Genomic DNA, 16,385 nt, shown 5'->3' with positions numbered 1-16,385 from the left:
TGAAAGTTAAAACGTCCCTGCCCTCCCCGGCGCTCCCGCCACGTCAGGCTGCGGGACACGGCGGGAGGCGCCACGCCGGGCACGCACGGCGGGGCTTCTTCGTTCCCTGACCAACAGGGACGCTGTCCAGGCAGCACGACGGGCTGCCACCAACTCCTCTCCCCGCTGCCCGGGCGAGCCCTGCCTCGGCCCGGCGGGGTCCCGCTTCTGGCCGAGAGCCCCATCACCATCACCCCTCCGGCGCTGCCCCGGCTCCTCGCCGCCCGCAGAGCGGACCAGGGCTGCGGCAGGGCCCGGCGGAGGGAGCGCTGCCGCGCTGCCCCCTGCCCCGCTCCCGCCCCCCGCCCCTTCAGGCCGCCGCCCTAACGGCGCCCCCCGGCCCCTGACCCCACTCCGGCCCCGCTTCAGGAGGGCGGCCGGGCCGCGGGGGGCCCAGCCGCTCGCTGTCCCCTACCGTCTCCCCTTCCCCTCCCTCGGGCACTCACCGTAGAACTGGAACCGCGCCACGGGCCGCCACGGCTCCAGCCGGGCGGCGGCGCTGGCGAAGCCGCCCCGCAACGTCTTGCCCCCGGCGCCCCACCAGCCGGCGGCGCACAGGAGCCACAGCAGCCGCCACCTCATCCTCGGGCCCCGCCGCCGGCGGTCGCCGCTCCGCCCCCCCCCGCCAGCGCGCGCCGCCGTGTCACGTGACCACCTCCCCCCACTCGCCTCCGGGCGTCGAGCGGGAGCGGGCGGGCAGAAGCGGGAAGAGAGCCAATGGGAGCCGTCCGCGAGAGAGCGCGCCCACGCTGCTGGGCGGGGACAGGGCAGCCGGCCCCTCCCCCGCCACGACGTGTCCGTTGCTGGGTTCGGTCGTAAGTTGCGACGCAGCGTCGTAAAAAGCGAGGTCGTGGTCACAGGCGGTCGGATAAAGTCTTGGTCTCTTGCCCGCCCCGCCGCTTTCGGAGGCGACGAGCCGCGGCGTTCGGGCACACGGGGCGGCGGGAAAGTGTCTTTCCGCGCGGGCTGTCGCCGTCGCAGCTCTGCCCGTGAAGTCCCCGGGAGCGCTGCGGCTTCGGCCCCATGTTGCGGGTGGCGCGAGGCAGCAGGCCCGTGCGGGCAGCCGCCGTAAAGCGCGGGCCATGTCGGGGCAGCCGGTAACTGCGGAGCCGCCGGTCTTCGAAAAGCGGCTGCTGGTGACGGGCGGCGCGGGGTTCATGTGAGTGGCGGCTGCGGTGCCCTGAGTGTGGCCTCGCTTCCCCGCTGGGCCGGGTGGGGACCGCCGGCCTCCTCTCCGGGGGCGCGGGCGGGGGGAGCAGGCCGCGGCGGCGGGGTCCCGTAGTGCCGCTTCCCCCGGGCCGTTCCGTGGAGCCGCTGGCTCGGACCGCGTTCACTCAGGCGCAGGTTGCGGTGGGTGCAGCCGTTTCTGCAGAGCCAGGCTCGTCTGGCAGGCGGCCCGCGGCTCTCCCAGGACTGCAGGCTCAGAGGTGGTGGTGGGCGCCGGGGGCGAGCGGCGCCGCTGCCCACCTGTCCTGCGCCGCGGCCGGCCAGAAGGTGCTCGGCGGCGGGGGGGGGGGGTCCCAGCGCTGGTGGTGGGAGTCGGCGCCCAGCCTCAAGCGGGGTGTGCTTAGGGGGGTGGCAGCGCTTTGAGCCAGCTGCTGCTTCTCGTATCCACTCCCTAGCGCTGTGGGCTCTGCTCGAGGCAGAGGAGGTTCAGGTCCGTCCCAGGCTGGAGCCCGGCAGCATGCTCGGTGTCTGAAGCTGCGGGAGGACTGAGATTTTTATGTCACCCCTCATCTTGGGGGGCTGGAGATGTGAATAAGCCCTGATAAACCTGTATCCTCAGGCTGAGCTGCCTCTCACCCAGTGGGACTGTCAAGGTTGAGCGTTGAGAGTAAGTTATTGTGTGTTAGAAGAGTTGGCTGTTTAGTTCTCCTTAATATCTAATGTATAAAATTAAAAGAGTGTAAAAATATTTTAGAATGGCAATTGAATGTAGCATATAACAATTTGGTTTTGGGTTTATTTTTGTTAGGTGGCTGTGAGAAGTGCTGCTTTCTTTTGTTATAGCATGAGGTTTTAACAGACTTCGAGTTCTAACTGTGCAGTTACGGGCGTTACCAACAGAATAATGTTGTATCTTAAAATAATCTGTGAATTCCTCTTTTGTCTGGAGTACAGTCCCCTCTTCTCCCAAAGCCTTTTGATATTCCTAAACTTAATTGTATTTTGTCATCTATTTGTTGCCTTAATACTACATAATTGTAAAATATGTTTTTTTTTCTATCCTGCAGTGCTTCACATGTAGTTGTCTCTCTTGTGAAAAACTATCCGAACTATCTGATCATAAATCTAGATAAGGTAATAGCTTGTTTTCTTTCTTGATACGGAGTACTGTCTTAAATAATTTTTAATGCAATCTATACCTTGTTGAAATTTATATGGGTTATTGTTAAGGTGCTGTTCATGTGCCCAACACAAAAAAAAAAGAAGCCTTCAGATTATAAACTTGTTGAAGAATTTTTACAGTTAGGTTATCTTTCAGAGTTTTGTGTTTTTAAAGCTTTAACGTGTCTGCTTGCAAAATAGCTTTTCTTTTGAAATAAGTCTACTATGTTCAAACTCTCTAGTAATTAGGTCAGATCTGAGTTAGCTTATTTACTTTCATGAAGGCCACATAATGATATCGTGTGGGTATCTCTCTTCAGCTCGACTACTGTGCAAGCCTGAAGAATCTTGAAACTGTCTCTGAGAAGGAAAACTACAAGTTTATCCAGGTGATAAAGCCTTCTTTTCTAGGAAACTTGACTTTTAACTTGAATTTTATGCCTTCATATCAAGGTAATGTAGTCTGCAGAGCTCCCCAAACTAGAAGTAACTGCTTTAATTTATGGTGAAGTTGTAATTACTTCTGCTAAATTATTGTCAAGAATGAGTCAGGGTATGTAATATGCCAATGTACGTGACAATCAGATGGACATAACAGCGTTTACTTAATCTGTTTACCTTATTAATAACTTCACCCACAGAAATCTGTGACAATATGTGGTATGTTCTGTTTCTTACATGAAGTAGTCTTTTGAAGGCTGATGTATTCTGCTGTATAATAAAGATACAGAATTAGTAAAAGCCTGATTATGGAGATGAATGGTTTTAGGGATGGTTCTTTCGCTTTTGATAGGTGGCATGGACTCAGTTTCAGCTCTTCTGTGCTTCTCTGATGCTGTCATAGATTTTGCACCACTTTCTTCTTCTGTTGATACTAGACACAGGCTACATTTTTGGTTTTACTGCTGTTGATCCTGTGTAGTTCATAGTTGTTTTGGAACAGGATCTCATGGGAATATTCAAGGTATACTTTTTTTTTAAATTTTGCCAATTAAATTAGTTTACAGTTTCTACAGTTTTACTTTCAGACAGGAGATGGATTTTGATTTATTGTTCAGATAAACATTCTGACTGCTGGGTTTGTATGCTGAGGTCCTTCCTCTCTATGAAGTTCAGTACTGATGCTGATCTCTCTGTCTAGCTGAGCTGCCTGAGCTTGCAGGACATCAGAGAAATGCATATAGTTTATTTTGCTGAAATAGCAACTTTGTCAGAGATAGTAGATGTAAGTCAAACATCTCTCTTAGATTCAAGTGGGGTTGGGAGTTTAACTTGTCCTCACCTGTTTGGTGACCCCCATGGCTATTTATATTTTTGTGAACCTACCTCTTTATTTCGGTAAGTAATTATCTCTGAGCTATTGGGATAAAAGTTGTGTGAGGGGAAAGGGAATGTCTACTAAGCAAGTGTACACAGTTCAGCGTGCCCAAACTGGGTTTTGGGTTATTTTCCTAATGTTTTTGATGGTTTCCAGTATGTGATATGAAATGTATGAATACTGTAGAAAAGCTTTGTTACCTGGATTTATTTTTATTTTATTATTTATTTATATTATTATTTAATTGCTGGGGATAGCATGGAGAAGTCATCCTGTAAAAAGTCAGACACCCATATGAAGTAGGGGAATAGTAAAAAGGAATGATGTAGCTATACTGCTTCTGAACTAGAGTAGGAATGTGTTCTGGCAAAATGTACAGCAGTGTAATTCAAACCTTTTGGGGTTTATTTGATTTTTTTTTTTTTTAAGGAAGATTGATCATAGCTTAACATGCAGCTGATATGCAGGCAGGCAGTTTACACTGATAGGAAGAAATGCAGTGGAAGAATATTCTGTGATGGACAAGCCCTGTGATTGGAACTGTAACACTATTATGGGGCTTAGGAGAGAGCAGGAAAGGTAAGTGATCTAGTGGTGTTGTAGAAGAGGGGCCTGTTTTGGAAAACAGAGAAGTGAAAGTTTAGAAAAGTTGTGTAAGAAGCCGTATGAAAGATATTTTTATCAGAGTTTCTGTTGTTGCTAAGCACAGATGTATTGAGTTTGAATTTAGTTTTTTAAAGTAAAAATTGTAACCACTTAGTTCAAAATAATCTACAAGCCCTAAGTGTATTTACTGTAGTGTTTCACTTCTGCTCAAGGATGAGAAATAGAGAAATGGGATCATCTTCCCATTTCTGACATACAGTACTTCTTTGAGGCTGTTGTTCAGAATTGTTGCTTGAGAACTTCTTAAAACACAGATGCATTTGAACTATTTGTACTTAATTGCCTTGTTATTGTAAATACAGAAGTCTTTCTTCCCAAGACACCTGTTCTTGGGTACTATCTTGTTTAAGTTGAGCCAACAGCTAAATATCAAAAGCTGTTTCTCAGCTTGCATTTGCCTTTAAAAGCTATGTTGCTTCTGTGTCAAACTAAAGAATGGCTTGTATGTTGGTGCCTTGCTCTTTTCTAAATATATCAGTTAAAAAAATAATTATGAGAACAAACAAAACCCCAAATCCTCACAAGATAGATACCCACCCATCTATTTTAACAAAGGTGGAAATTCACTTCACCTTTGGTAATGCCGCTGGGTGTCACTGTTAGCCAGACTCCAGTAACTCTTACTTGCTATGGGAACTTGGCATTTCAACCTCAGCATTCAGGCTACACACTGTACTTCTGTTGTGTATGTTTCGGGAGTGATGCTGTTTCTAATGTTAAATAGTAATATAAATCCTGAAATAAGTTTCATTGAGCCTGTTGCTCAAAATGTGTGAAATGTATATCTGGTCTTATTTTACACATGGCATTGATAAATTGCCCAAAACTGAGTGAGTAGTGCTATTTGTATCCTGTGCTTCCTTTGTAATCATATATGAAGCTTGGTACAAATGAAATCTTACTATCTTCTATTAAATATAATTTGTTCATGATTTTTTTTCCTGTTCAGGGAGATATTTGTGAACCTGATTTTATAAAACAGCTCTTTGAAACTGAGAAAATAGATATAGTCCTTCATTTTGCAGCCCAAACCCATGTAGGTGAGCATTGTTGCATGTTTTGTTATTATCTTCCATGAGTATATTTATTTGAAATACATACTGATATTTTATTGTTTCTTCCCTTCGTGGGAAACAAGGATACAGTTTGTCTCTACAAATTACACGATTCAGTGTCTGGTGGTCTTTTTAACTTAAAGGGGTTAAAGGCCTGAATTATAAAGTACTTCATCTGATTCTTGTCTATTTTCATTGCACATAAATGGTGATGCTCCCTTTTACATTCTTGAATTCCATCTAGACACACAAATAGCTGGCAGTGTACTGATGGAGTCATGAAGACAGTGGAAAAAGTGTACATGGTCTTAAGTTTCTGATTGATTGGCTCCAGCCTTTCAGGAGATAACACACTGTGGAAGCTGAAGGCTTTATCTCCCTTCAGAATCTTGCCTGGATTCTAAAAAGAGAGAATGAATTACACCTAAAAGTGCCTGTTTCAGATTACCACAGTTACTCTTACTGTACTCCTTAAGTCATGAGAAGGAATCCTTGAAGAATTCTTGAGGAAAATGCTTCTCAAAATTGACAGATTTGATTATGCACAAAGTCATATCAAATTGTCAGCGGGACAGTTCTAAGAATTAAAACAGGTGTTAGTTAACTAACAGTCATGGGTATATATTCTGCATCTTACAGCTGTCTTTAAATGTTTTTTTTTTTTACTGAGCTTGGCCCTTCCTAGAGGAGAGGGAAAGTAGTTATGCTGCCCCTTAAAGTTAAATAATGCTATTTCAAATGGAACGATCCATGGCGAACTAGCTTTTGTTCTTGATTCCAATTTCCTGTTGACAGCAAGGATTTTGTCTTCAAGTTAAGTGTAGAAAATGTCTTCATTTAATAATGACCTTGCTATCTGACAACCAAAGAACTAGTGATAAAGTCCCAGCCTATATTGCCACATCTAATATTATGGTTCAATAGGAAGCCATGTCTTGCCTAAAGTTAATCAGAATTTTCTGATTTTTTTAACGTAGATCTTTCATTTTGGCATGCCCTGGAATTCACGTATGTAAATGTTTATGGCACTAATGTGCTGGTTGCAGCTGCGCATGAAGCCAATGTGGAGAAGTTTGTCTATGTTAGTACAGATGAAGTATATGGAGGTAGCACTGATAAGGTGAGTTTAAAAGTGCAGGAGGGTTTTTATTGCTTTATTTGCTTTTTGTAGTGAAGGCAAAATTAACTTTCCTTGGCTTCTGTAAATGTATGACTTTTGAGCTATTTCTGACGCTACTGGAGCTTATAAACAAGCACTGGTTGTTTCTAGAAAGCTAAGTATCAAAATTGTCCAGAATTTTTATGTGGCGTGCTTTATATTGAATGTGTATTACCTAAAACAGTGAGGCTCGGATCACTAATGACACATGAATACTCCTTAGGGATAGTACCAAAGGAATGTAGTATACAAATTTTGCCTTGAAGCATTCATGAGACTTCAGTAATATGCACAGTATGTAGTTCTTTATTATTAATTTATTGTAAAACTTTTTTCCCCTGCTCTGCCTTGACTCTGAACTTGGCAGGAAGGGAACTGGTTTTATACTTTAGCTAAAGTACGAACAGAACTGTAGGTAGTGAGAATTTGAACAGGAAACAGTTCCTGTACTGGAAAAAATATGTGGATGTTTCTTGCTGTTCTGTGGAAATCTTTTTGATTTTTGCCAATTTATACCTGACATTAATTCAGGAAATGTAATTTAGCTCAGTAAAAAGACAAATTGTGTGTGCTTGTCTTTCAAGAGGCATAAACAATGGCAAAGGAGTCTTGTGCCGTAGTCCGTGAAAATACTAGTGTATTTCAGAAAAGTCCTGTGCACTTCTGTATTGTTACAATGTCTTTATCGGTTCCTTCAACACAGCTTCAATACCTACGACTTTTATGATACCCAAGGATGTTGTTTTCCTGCATGTAGACCAGTGGCTGGCTGAGATAATTTCAAGTGAAATTTTTCTGCCTCTTGCCCTTGAAAAGAGCACTTTCATTTAGTCTGGTTTTTGCTTTTTGTGAATCACATTAGAGGTTATTGTAGAGGTTTTTTGGGAAGAAGGAAGGTCAAAAAGTAAATTTGAGCCAATTTCAGAGCCAAAAGTCAGACAAGAAAATGAGGTTTTTTTATTGTAAGTTAAGGTGATTGTTACAAATTGCACCTCTGGCAGCGTAGAATCCCTCCTTTTGGTTTGCTGTATCTGTGGTGTTTTTTGTTTTGTGGTTTTTTTTATTTATTTTATTTTTCCCTCTCCCCAAGTGAGACATTTATAGAAGTGGAAGGGTAGCCATGAAGCTACCTGTTCTGGAATAGGTCAGAGTTGTTGAAGCCTTGCTTTGGAGGGCTTTGGGTTGCAATTCTATTTTTCTTATAGTAATAAAGTTTATGGAAAAGGGAGAATGGACCTCTCTTATTTAGGACTGAAAGGTCCATTTGCTAGCAGTGGTGCAATGGGACTCTGAGGCAACATGAGCCTGAAAAGGTTGAACCTCCCTGTGGCAATAGTGATGATTTTACAAGATAAAAATCTAAGGAGCTGCCACTGTGAGGTACTCTCCTAGAAGTATAAAAATATTACTGCTGGTATTCTGGTTACTTCCTGTGTTTGATAAATCGACTGTTTTTTTGTTATTGGTCTTCTGCTGTAAGTGGGAGGGTGACTTTCTCAGACTGGTGTGCTTGGATATTGAGGGGTTATTTCAGTTGCAGCTGCAGCTTTTTGTAACTTCACTTGGGCAAAAGAATTTGAGTAATACAAATTTTTCTTTACATTTTAGGAGTTTGATGAATCCTCACCAAAATGTCCAACAAATCCCTATGCCTCCTCTAAAGCAGCTGCAGAGTGTTTTGTTCAGTCTTACTGGGAAAGGTACCAAGTAAGTTGATGCAAACTTCAAAAACTGAAGCCCATACTGGAGTGTCTGTGTTGTGTATATAGGAGTATAAAAGAAAAATCACTTACCAGTCTGCACAGTGCCACCTCTTTCCTGATTGCTAGTCTTGCAGTTTGGATGTGTTGGAGTATGTCCACCACTTGCTGGTGGAGATGCACTGCAAGACAATAGGAAGAGGCCAAATGTTTTAAAATTATTTTGAAAATGTTAACTGTAATGTCTGAAAATGTTATTTGATAAAATGGTCAAAGAGAACATGACAAATCTTGAATGTTAAGCTTGAAGGAAGTATGTTTATACAGAAGTAGAATATGCAAAATTCAAATTGTATTAAGACTACATAGTGAAAGTGGAAAAAATGAAGAAACGCCTCCTATTATTCAGATTTGTTTAAAAAAAATATTTAAAATTTTGAATACTTCAGACTTTTGTTCTTGGTATGTCCTTCTATGAAGTTGTTGGCACCAAGTTGACTTGAGTAAGATGTTAATGACTAAAACATTTTCTTGGGATAAGTAGTAGTAAGCCAGTCTTCAGTCAACCAGATACATGTATGTAATGTCCTATGATGGTTTCACAGCAAGACTTGAGAGGTTACAGACATTTGTCACTTGTGGTGCTCCTAACAGACTGAGAAGGCTGGAGGCCTTTGCCTATTTGACAGAAGTGTGGATAGCTTAATTTATTAATGTTTGTAAGGGCTTGCAGATTTTTTCAATAAGCATTGTGGGAGTGTCGGTTTTTTTATTGATCGGTGAGAAGCCTACAGTCTTTTACTGGTATGTATTTTCTTCCATAACACATGCATGTTTCATGTTCTTAAGTTCCCAGTTGTTATCACACGGAGCAGTAATGTTTATGGACCACACCAATATCCAGAAAAAGTAAGTTAAACCTGTGCTTTACTCTGAGCTTCAGTATGTCATAATTTGTGGTTGAAATGATATTTCTTTTTTCTTGTAAGATTGGACTGGCTTTTGAAAAAAAGCACTGTCTTACAAGTATATTTATTCATGCTTACCTGTGATTATATATTTTGATTTCACACCAGTGTGACATACCATCAACACAATGAACACGTGTTTTTTTTGGTTTTCAGTAAACCATCAAGTAGACTTACTTAACATGAATTTTCTTGAAATGACTTTGTTTTGCAATTGTCCTTTTTTTTCAAAGGATATTTAACTGGCCTGTGTCTGACAGGTTTCCCCTACAAATTATGTTAACTCAATGTCATGTGCTGTAATTAGGAATGTTTAGTAACTAAGGTAAACATTTTAAAAAGTAAATCGTGAGAGAGCAATATATCTGGTGTAGAAAGACATGTTCCAACCTGTACAGAAAATGGATAAGATAAAGCTATAGCAATCAGATACAAGGACAAGAGTAGTGCAAATTGACTTGCTCTTTGCCTGTCCAAAAATACGTTGTGGGGTAACTATTTAAAATGGTTATTAGTGAGAGGGCGCTGCCTTTGTAGGCAATGCCAAGATGTGCTATGCTAGTGAATGGAAATACGCTGGTGGAATGATGGGGGTAATCATACGTACTCTTCGGAGCTTGTGTGAAATGTAGCTATATCTTGGAGTTCCAGTGAGGTATTATTTAATTTGGATTGCTTTTTATGTGTTGGGTTTGGTTTTCTTTGCAAATTTGTTTATCCACCTGCAGTAATATAGGGAAAAATAATAGCTTTTACAATATGTTTTTCGCTGATCTGTGGCTTGGGGAGATGTCTGGCTACAGGTTGCGTGATGTTGGGACTACATTCCGGGGATGTATCGCTATTTACTTGCTTTCAGCTTATATATATTCTTCCTCAAGTAATCCACTTTTAGTTACCACCAGGAACGCAGTACTGGGCTAGATGGTTCTTCAGTTTTACTTAGTATGTCTTTTTTTATGTTTGGAGTATAAGTTAATAAAATTAAAAGAGCTTGAATAGCTTTCTAATGGCTTCAGTTTAAAAACTTTAATAGCAGGGCTAACTATACTGAAGTTTCTGGGACATTATGAATGGATCTAAGCTTTTAGCTGAGCATAATACTATAAATCTTTATGCTGCAAGCTAGTGTCTGTCACCTTGCTCTGTGTTTACTTACCTTGAAATTCTGTATTGTTTCTCTTGAAACAATTATTTTTAATGACTCTTTTGGCTATAGATTTACTGCAACTTGCTGAGTGTTTAAACTGTGTTCTAAACTGTTTGCAGTAGTTTATCCCTAGTTAGACTCTGGCACGCTTCTGGGTGTGAAAGGTAATGGAGCTATTTTCTTTTGTAAAAATGTTGTGTTTGTAACTACTGGCTTGTAATGGTTGACCAGAAAGATAAGCTTTACAATACAATAGAGGCATCTAATCTTAAAACAAATCAACCCAACAGCTTCTAGGCTAATCTAGTCTAATCAAAAAGCATTCTTTCATTAGACTTAAGAAAATTTAAAGTTATTTAAAGGGTCTTGTTAAAATATTTAATAATACTTACTGTATTTTAGAAGCTGTTACTCCATAAAGAGAAGTAATGTGTGGGTTTTTTTTTTTTTGTTCAATTCCTCAGGTTATTCCAAAGTTTATATCTTTGTTGCAGCAGAACAGAAAATGGTATGTAATTTGCTTTTTTGTTTGGTGGATTTGTGCTGTAAAACTGTAATTACAGCTATAAACACATGGTATAGCCAGTTATGAAATTACCATTTTACAAAGTTATGAATTGCTTATTTTAATAACAAGATTTCCTTAAAGGTTTGTTTGCATGTCAGCTGCTTAAGGTACCATCAGGTAGTGACTTGCAGCAAAACTGCTTAAAACAGTCTTGAATGCTTGTACTTATGGATTAACAAAAATTTCCTGCTTTTTCCTTCTTTTAAGCTGTATTCATGGTTCTGGACTTCAAAGAAGGAATTTCCTGTATGCAACTGATGTGGTAGAAGCATTCCTTACTGTCCTGAAGGAGGGGAAGCCAGGTGAAATTTACAACATTGGAACTAACTTTGAGATGTCCATTGCCCAGCTTGCTAAGGAGTTAATCCATTTAGTGAGTAAACAGTTCTGATGCTTTTCTTTACCAGTCATGGCACATATGAACAGTTCTACTATAAACCTTTAGGTGCTCTTGGAAGATCTTATAGGCTTGCGGTGGGTCTTAGAAGATAATTTTAGCAGAATGATGTGCTATCCTTTCTGTAGCAGCTGTACACAGTACAGGCTACCAACTGCTGCATCAGCTATGCTGACTGGAACATAATTAGCATAATGGTTAAATACCATTTGGTAGGGTTTTGTCATACTCGCTGCTTTACTTTTGATCTGAAAATGTGGCACTGTTAAAATGTAAAAATTTGATTATGAATGGTTAGGCAGTACTTGGGTGAAGGAGAAGTGTTGGAATTGTTCTAGGTAGTTTTGATAACTTCAGTAGTTTGAAAAGTCAGTTTAGACAAAAAGACCACTTCAGTTTCTGGTTTGTTTTTTTTAACAGATTTAAATCTTGTTTAAAAAATCATTTTTTAAATGTATGTTAAGACAGTGCCACATGTGTGGGGGTGATTTTTTTGTTTCTCTTTTTGACAGATAAAAAAGACCAGTTCGGAATCTGAAATGGAGCACTGGATGGATTATGTCAAAGACAGGTAAGAAAATAGCAAAGCACTTGCAGTATAGATTTATCCTGAAGGTGTCTGGGACTCTTGGCAAATAATTTTTTTGAGAAATTGTTTTTGCTCTGCAGGAGGAAAAACTTTTGAGGGAGTAAGAGCTGTTCTGCTTTTGTAATTTTTTTTTTTTTTTTTGCTAGTGGATTTGACATGTATGGTCTGTACAGAACACTGTATAGAAAAACAGGATTTCTGTTTATTATTTGGATCTTTAGTTCGGAGAATATGTATTGAAGGGGAATGTGTAATGCTAATCTGTCTGTCTTTACACTTCTCACTACTGAAGTCTGCTCTGGAAGCGCATAGTGGCTAATTTTTTTCTTAAGGTAGTTTAGACTGTTTATTCAGTACTTTGTATTTGATATTACTTGAGTGAGATGAATCCCATCATCTCATTTAGCTTTAGTATTTTGACATTAATGTGACTAGTTCCGACTTAAATGTGATTTATAGGTAAGACCCACTCTCCACAGGCAGAAATATGCACCTGCAGAGTGTAGTTAACTTTAGATTCCTATCTTAACCTGAAACCGGTATCTCAAAACTAGATGTAAAACTCTGAGATGTCAAAGTTAGGGTGGCAGCGAAAATGGATAGCTTCTATAAATATGCTTTTGCTCTGTGTTCTGTCCTTAATTTCAGGCTTGGTTTGGCTCTGTTCTTTTTATCTCCATTTCTTTTCTGCAGCAACAGTGAGTCTCTGCTCTACTTTACATATTACTCTTTCCAGAGTGATTAGAAACGGCATATCTGCCAATAGCAGTTAGGTATTATTAGAATTCTCACTTTCTGTTCATATTTGGATTGTTATCATGGCAGCTGAAGTGTCTTCAAATGTACTAGTTCTTGGTTTTAGAAGGCTTTTTCTTCAGAATCCTGTCTGAGTGTATTGCAGGCCTTTGAAAAAATTGCCTTTGGCTTGCATGATGTGAATGTTCAGTAGGTCTGTGTAATTCAGGTTGAGGTATTTCTTCTTGTGTATTGGGCCCTGTCTACTAATGCTTAAGCATAAATGGGCTTGGGAAAACTGATCACATAGGAATACACGTTTCAAAGAATGTTGAGGTCTTATAAAAGATTCTCAAGATACCTAGCTAATGATTATTTAATTCTTTAATGGGTGACTTAAAGGTCATGGGGGTTACTTGCCATGGAAAAATTAGTTCTGCTTCAGCTTGATATTAGCATGTTTTAATAATGGTGATAAGTAGTTGGTTTCTTCTGTGCATGCAGCTTAACTATTCAGTATGCTAGTGCCAGTAATGCAGGAATGCTAGATTAGACTAACTGCCATGTACTGGATGTGAAAATTTGTGCCATGCTTAAATGTAGGGAATTTATTTCTGTGTTGAATCTTGCAGCCTGGGTTTCTATGTATTGGGTATTACTAAGTTTGTGTAGCTAATGAGGCACTGTAATGACAGTGCTTTGGAAGCCTATGTATTTCAGATAAGGAGTGTGTGAAAATTTGTGGGCTTTCAGAATGAAAAAAGTGAATGCTGATACTAGAAGACACTGGTTTGCATAGTGACTGTCTTAAGAGTTGCAAATACACGAATTTGCACAACTGCATTGGCAGTGACTTGAATTCTGCATTCATTTTTGTGCCAATAAGATAACTAATTCTTATTTATTCTGGTCATTTCTGAGTAGTTGACTGTACAAACTGAATTGCATTGTTGTAGCTGCACTCAGCTGCCACGTGTTTTTTGAAAGGACTATAATCTGTTCACGTTGGTGGGAATTTTCAAAATTGAAGCATACCCAATGTTGGTTTGAAGACAATGGAAGTTACTGCATCTCTTAAGTAATGAAAAAGTCTAATCAAATTGTTTTCCTTGTGCATCTTATACTTCATCAGACCTACCAATGACCTGAGATATCCAATGAATTCGGAAAAAATGCACAGCTTAGGATGGACACCTAAAGTGCCTTGGAAAGAAGGAATAAGGAAAACAAGTAGGACTGATAGCTTTTACACTAATTGATTTAGAAGTGATGGGAGCATGGAAAGGGAGGAAGATGGGTATATGGCTTAGTTAATGAGAAGCTGAAGAGAATGAATTTAAAACATTAATTTTAAATAAATTGGCTGTCTTAAGTAGTGAATTTACCTGATTTAAAAAAACCGTTAATCACAGTAGCTTCAGCTACTAGAATTAATTACTTTTTAATGCTAGAATAAGTCTTGCATAAAGAATTTATAAAATCTAAACTAGATTTCTTAATATTATAGGTTAAAATTTTGCATAATGAACTATTAGCATGTTGTTAATCTTGTATCTGTGGAATATTTTAATTTCCCTGTTATCTCTGGTCAGCTTGACTCATCAGCATTTTCTTCCTACTAGTTGAATGGTACAAAGAAAACTTTCACAACTGGAAAAACTCAGAGAAAGCTTTGGAGCCCTTTCCTGTGACTGAGCCATTTGCACAGCTCAGTGGTCCATAGGATGGCAGAGAACCTGAAGGAATTTGTTCTACCTCAATTACCTTTTCTTCGAAGCCTGCAATCAAGTAGCCACAGTGAACTCTTAATGTAATAAAGATATGTGAAACATGATGAATACAGTATGAAATGCAGATGAAAACTGCAGTATGGCAGAACTTTAGAAGGGTTTCAGCACTTTATAAGTTGAACATGTTAATTTCAGCTTCTGGTGCAATACTAAATTCTCACCAGGTATTGATTTTAAAGAACTGTACAGGGTGAAGAATATTTATAATGCTATAAATTAGTGTAACAAGTAAAATCCGCCTTATTAATTAAGAATAATTATGATTACAGTTTTTGGGACTTTAAATAAAATTTGTTTTAGTTCTGGAATCATTCATCTGTATTTGTTTTTTAGTGCAATGTATTATTTTGTCACTTTAAAGAGTTGCATTTTATTTTTAATGAAGGGGAAAAATGTGCCATTTTCTGGACAGTGTAAATCAGTTGATAGAAGCTAGATATGGCACCCATGTGGCTCAGTGCTTTTCTCTGTCGGTTTGGTATTACCTTCTGTAAATAACAGTTTAATCAGTTATCTGTTCTCTAACTTGACATGACCTTTTTTTAAGGGGGGCTGGGGTATAATGTGTCAAACAGTAGCAGGTGGTCTCACTGAAATTTCCAGAAGCATTTTCTTAAACTTTGCTCTGTTTTAGTCATCTTTGTACTGTATTAGTCTTTTATGTGTTAATTTCCTTTTTTAACTGTATTTGTTACAAACTTGAAATTCTGTAATAGTTAACATTCCAGTGATGTTATTTCCTGTGATATGAAGGCTATTTATGGAGAAAAATTTTAAATGCTTTTCCTGTGAATTGTGGCCTGGCAGACAATGCAGTATTTAACTTTTTTTTTTGACAAACATCTTAAAGATGAAATTATACTTGGGTTTTAATATAAAGTTTGGAAGGAAACTTCATTTCTAGGAATATGTCCATCTTTTTCAGAGTTGATTTAGTAATAAAAGTTATATTGTAACTCATTTCTCTTAAGTAAACACATGGAAAAAGTAGATGATGGGGTTTTGTTAATTTTATTTTGTCCTGTATTCTGAAAAAATTATCATCGCTTTTTTTGGATTTGAGGTGGCAGAGAGAAGGGATGGCTGTTTGTTCAATCACTTTTAGCTTCTGTACTTGGCTGTTCCACACGCTTTTTTTTGCTTCTGGCTTTGCAGGAGCATAGGACTAGGATGCTACAGTGCACTCAGAAATTGCTGTGGCTTCTGAAGTCTCTCAGAAACTGGGAGTTAACTCTGAAAGTGGAAGTATGTGCAGAAGTCTTTTCCTTACCACCTGAAGTGCAGGAGAAGAATGGAGCGTAGGGTTTTTGCCCTAGCTGTGCCCCTGCTAGATAAAACTTTAATAGTATTGACCTAGATAACTTATAGCTAATACTACCTTTGGACCTACAGTGCTCCCAACTTCATTACACCTCTTGTGTGTTGTATGGTGCTGTTGATAAAATTCCACTTTTGACTGATAAGAGTCATTTTAAAAGAAGGCTAAACAGTAAGCTTATAGGCTTACCTTGGCACCAAGCGTGTGTTCTAAAGTCTAGGAGTGTGTTACTGAATATGAGTTTTCTGTGAGAAAGTGGGATAATATTACACTAGAATTGTGTTGCACTTGTTTTTTGGGTTTCTAATACTTGGTTTGATAGTAAAAACCTCCATTTGGGAAGGGCAGAAGTTACAGGACTTGGTGTGTACTGGTCTTAGAATACCTGGTTTACCAGCTACTTAAAAACCATAAGCTTCTACTCATGATTCACTTAAATTTCACTGTCACATACACTTAAGTTCTTTAAATAACCATAAAATGCTAATATGTTTCAACTGTCAGTAAGAGGAACCTTCATACAAAAAGTACAAATTCTGTTAGAGAAAAAAGTGGCTGTTTTATTAAATGTACTATACATGAGACTGAATTGTCCTTCTCTTGTT

At 39.8% G+C, this 16,385-nt stretch overlaps 2 protein-coding genes across 4 annotated transcripts in view; one reads left to right on the top strand and one right to left on the bottom strand.

The window, feature by feature from the left end:
* The window catches only part of GPR180 (G protein-coupled receptor 180), a 36,739-nt gene extending 36,038 nt beyond the window's left edge, over positions 1-701 (bottom strand). The window contains exon 1 of one of the 2 annotated variants that reach the window (XM_080375735.1): positions 486-701. In XM_080375735.1, the coding sequence (XP_080231861.1) occupies positions 486-621 (136 nt within the window). In that variant the 5' untranslated portion in view covers positions 622-701. The remainder of the gene's footprint in view (positions 1-485) is intronic. The other variant, XM_080375736.1, reaches the window with a different exon arrangement.
* A 162-nt stretch (positions 702-863) lies between these two features.
* TGDS (TDP-glucose 4,6-dehydratase) lies at positions 864-15,452 on the top strand. Of its 2 annotated transcripts, XM_080375738.1 has the most exons (13): positions 1,214-1,873; positions 2,274-2,340; positions 2,688-2,756; positions 3,161-3,331; positions 5,301-5,391; positions 6,384-6,526; positions 8,174-8,272; positions 9,115-9,174; positions 10,848-10,891; positions 11,159-11,324; positions 11,861-11,919; positions 13,805-13,902; positions 14,295-15,452. In XM_080375738.1, the coding sequence occupies exons 4-13, from the start codon at positions 3,317-3,319 to the stop codon at positions 14,393-14,395; spliced, it is 876 nt and encodes a 291-aa protein (XP_080231864.1). In that variant the 5' UTR covers positions 1,214-1,873; positions 2,274-2,340; positions 2,688-2,756; positions 3,161-3,316; the 3' UTR covers positions 14,396-15,452. The 2 variants fall into 2 exon arrangements, with proteins under 2 accessions (XP_080231863.1, XP_080231864.1); XM_080375737.1 differs by lacking the exons at positions 1,214-1,873; positions 3,161-3,331 and adding an exon at positions 864-1,198.
* Positions 15,453-16,385: the final 933 nt, after the last annotated feature.

The sequence above is a fragment of the Falco punctatus genome (genome assembly GCF_963210335.1).
Source record: "Falco punctatus genome assembly, chromosome: 2".
Lineage (NCBI taxonomy): Eukaryota > Metazoa > Chordata > Aves > Falconiformes > Falconidae > Falco > Falco punctatus.
This window is presented reverse-complemented; position numbering and strand designations above follow the sequence as displayed.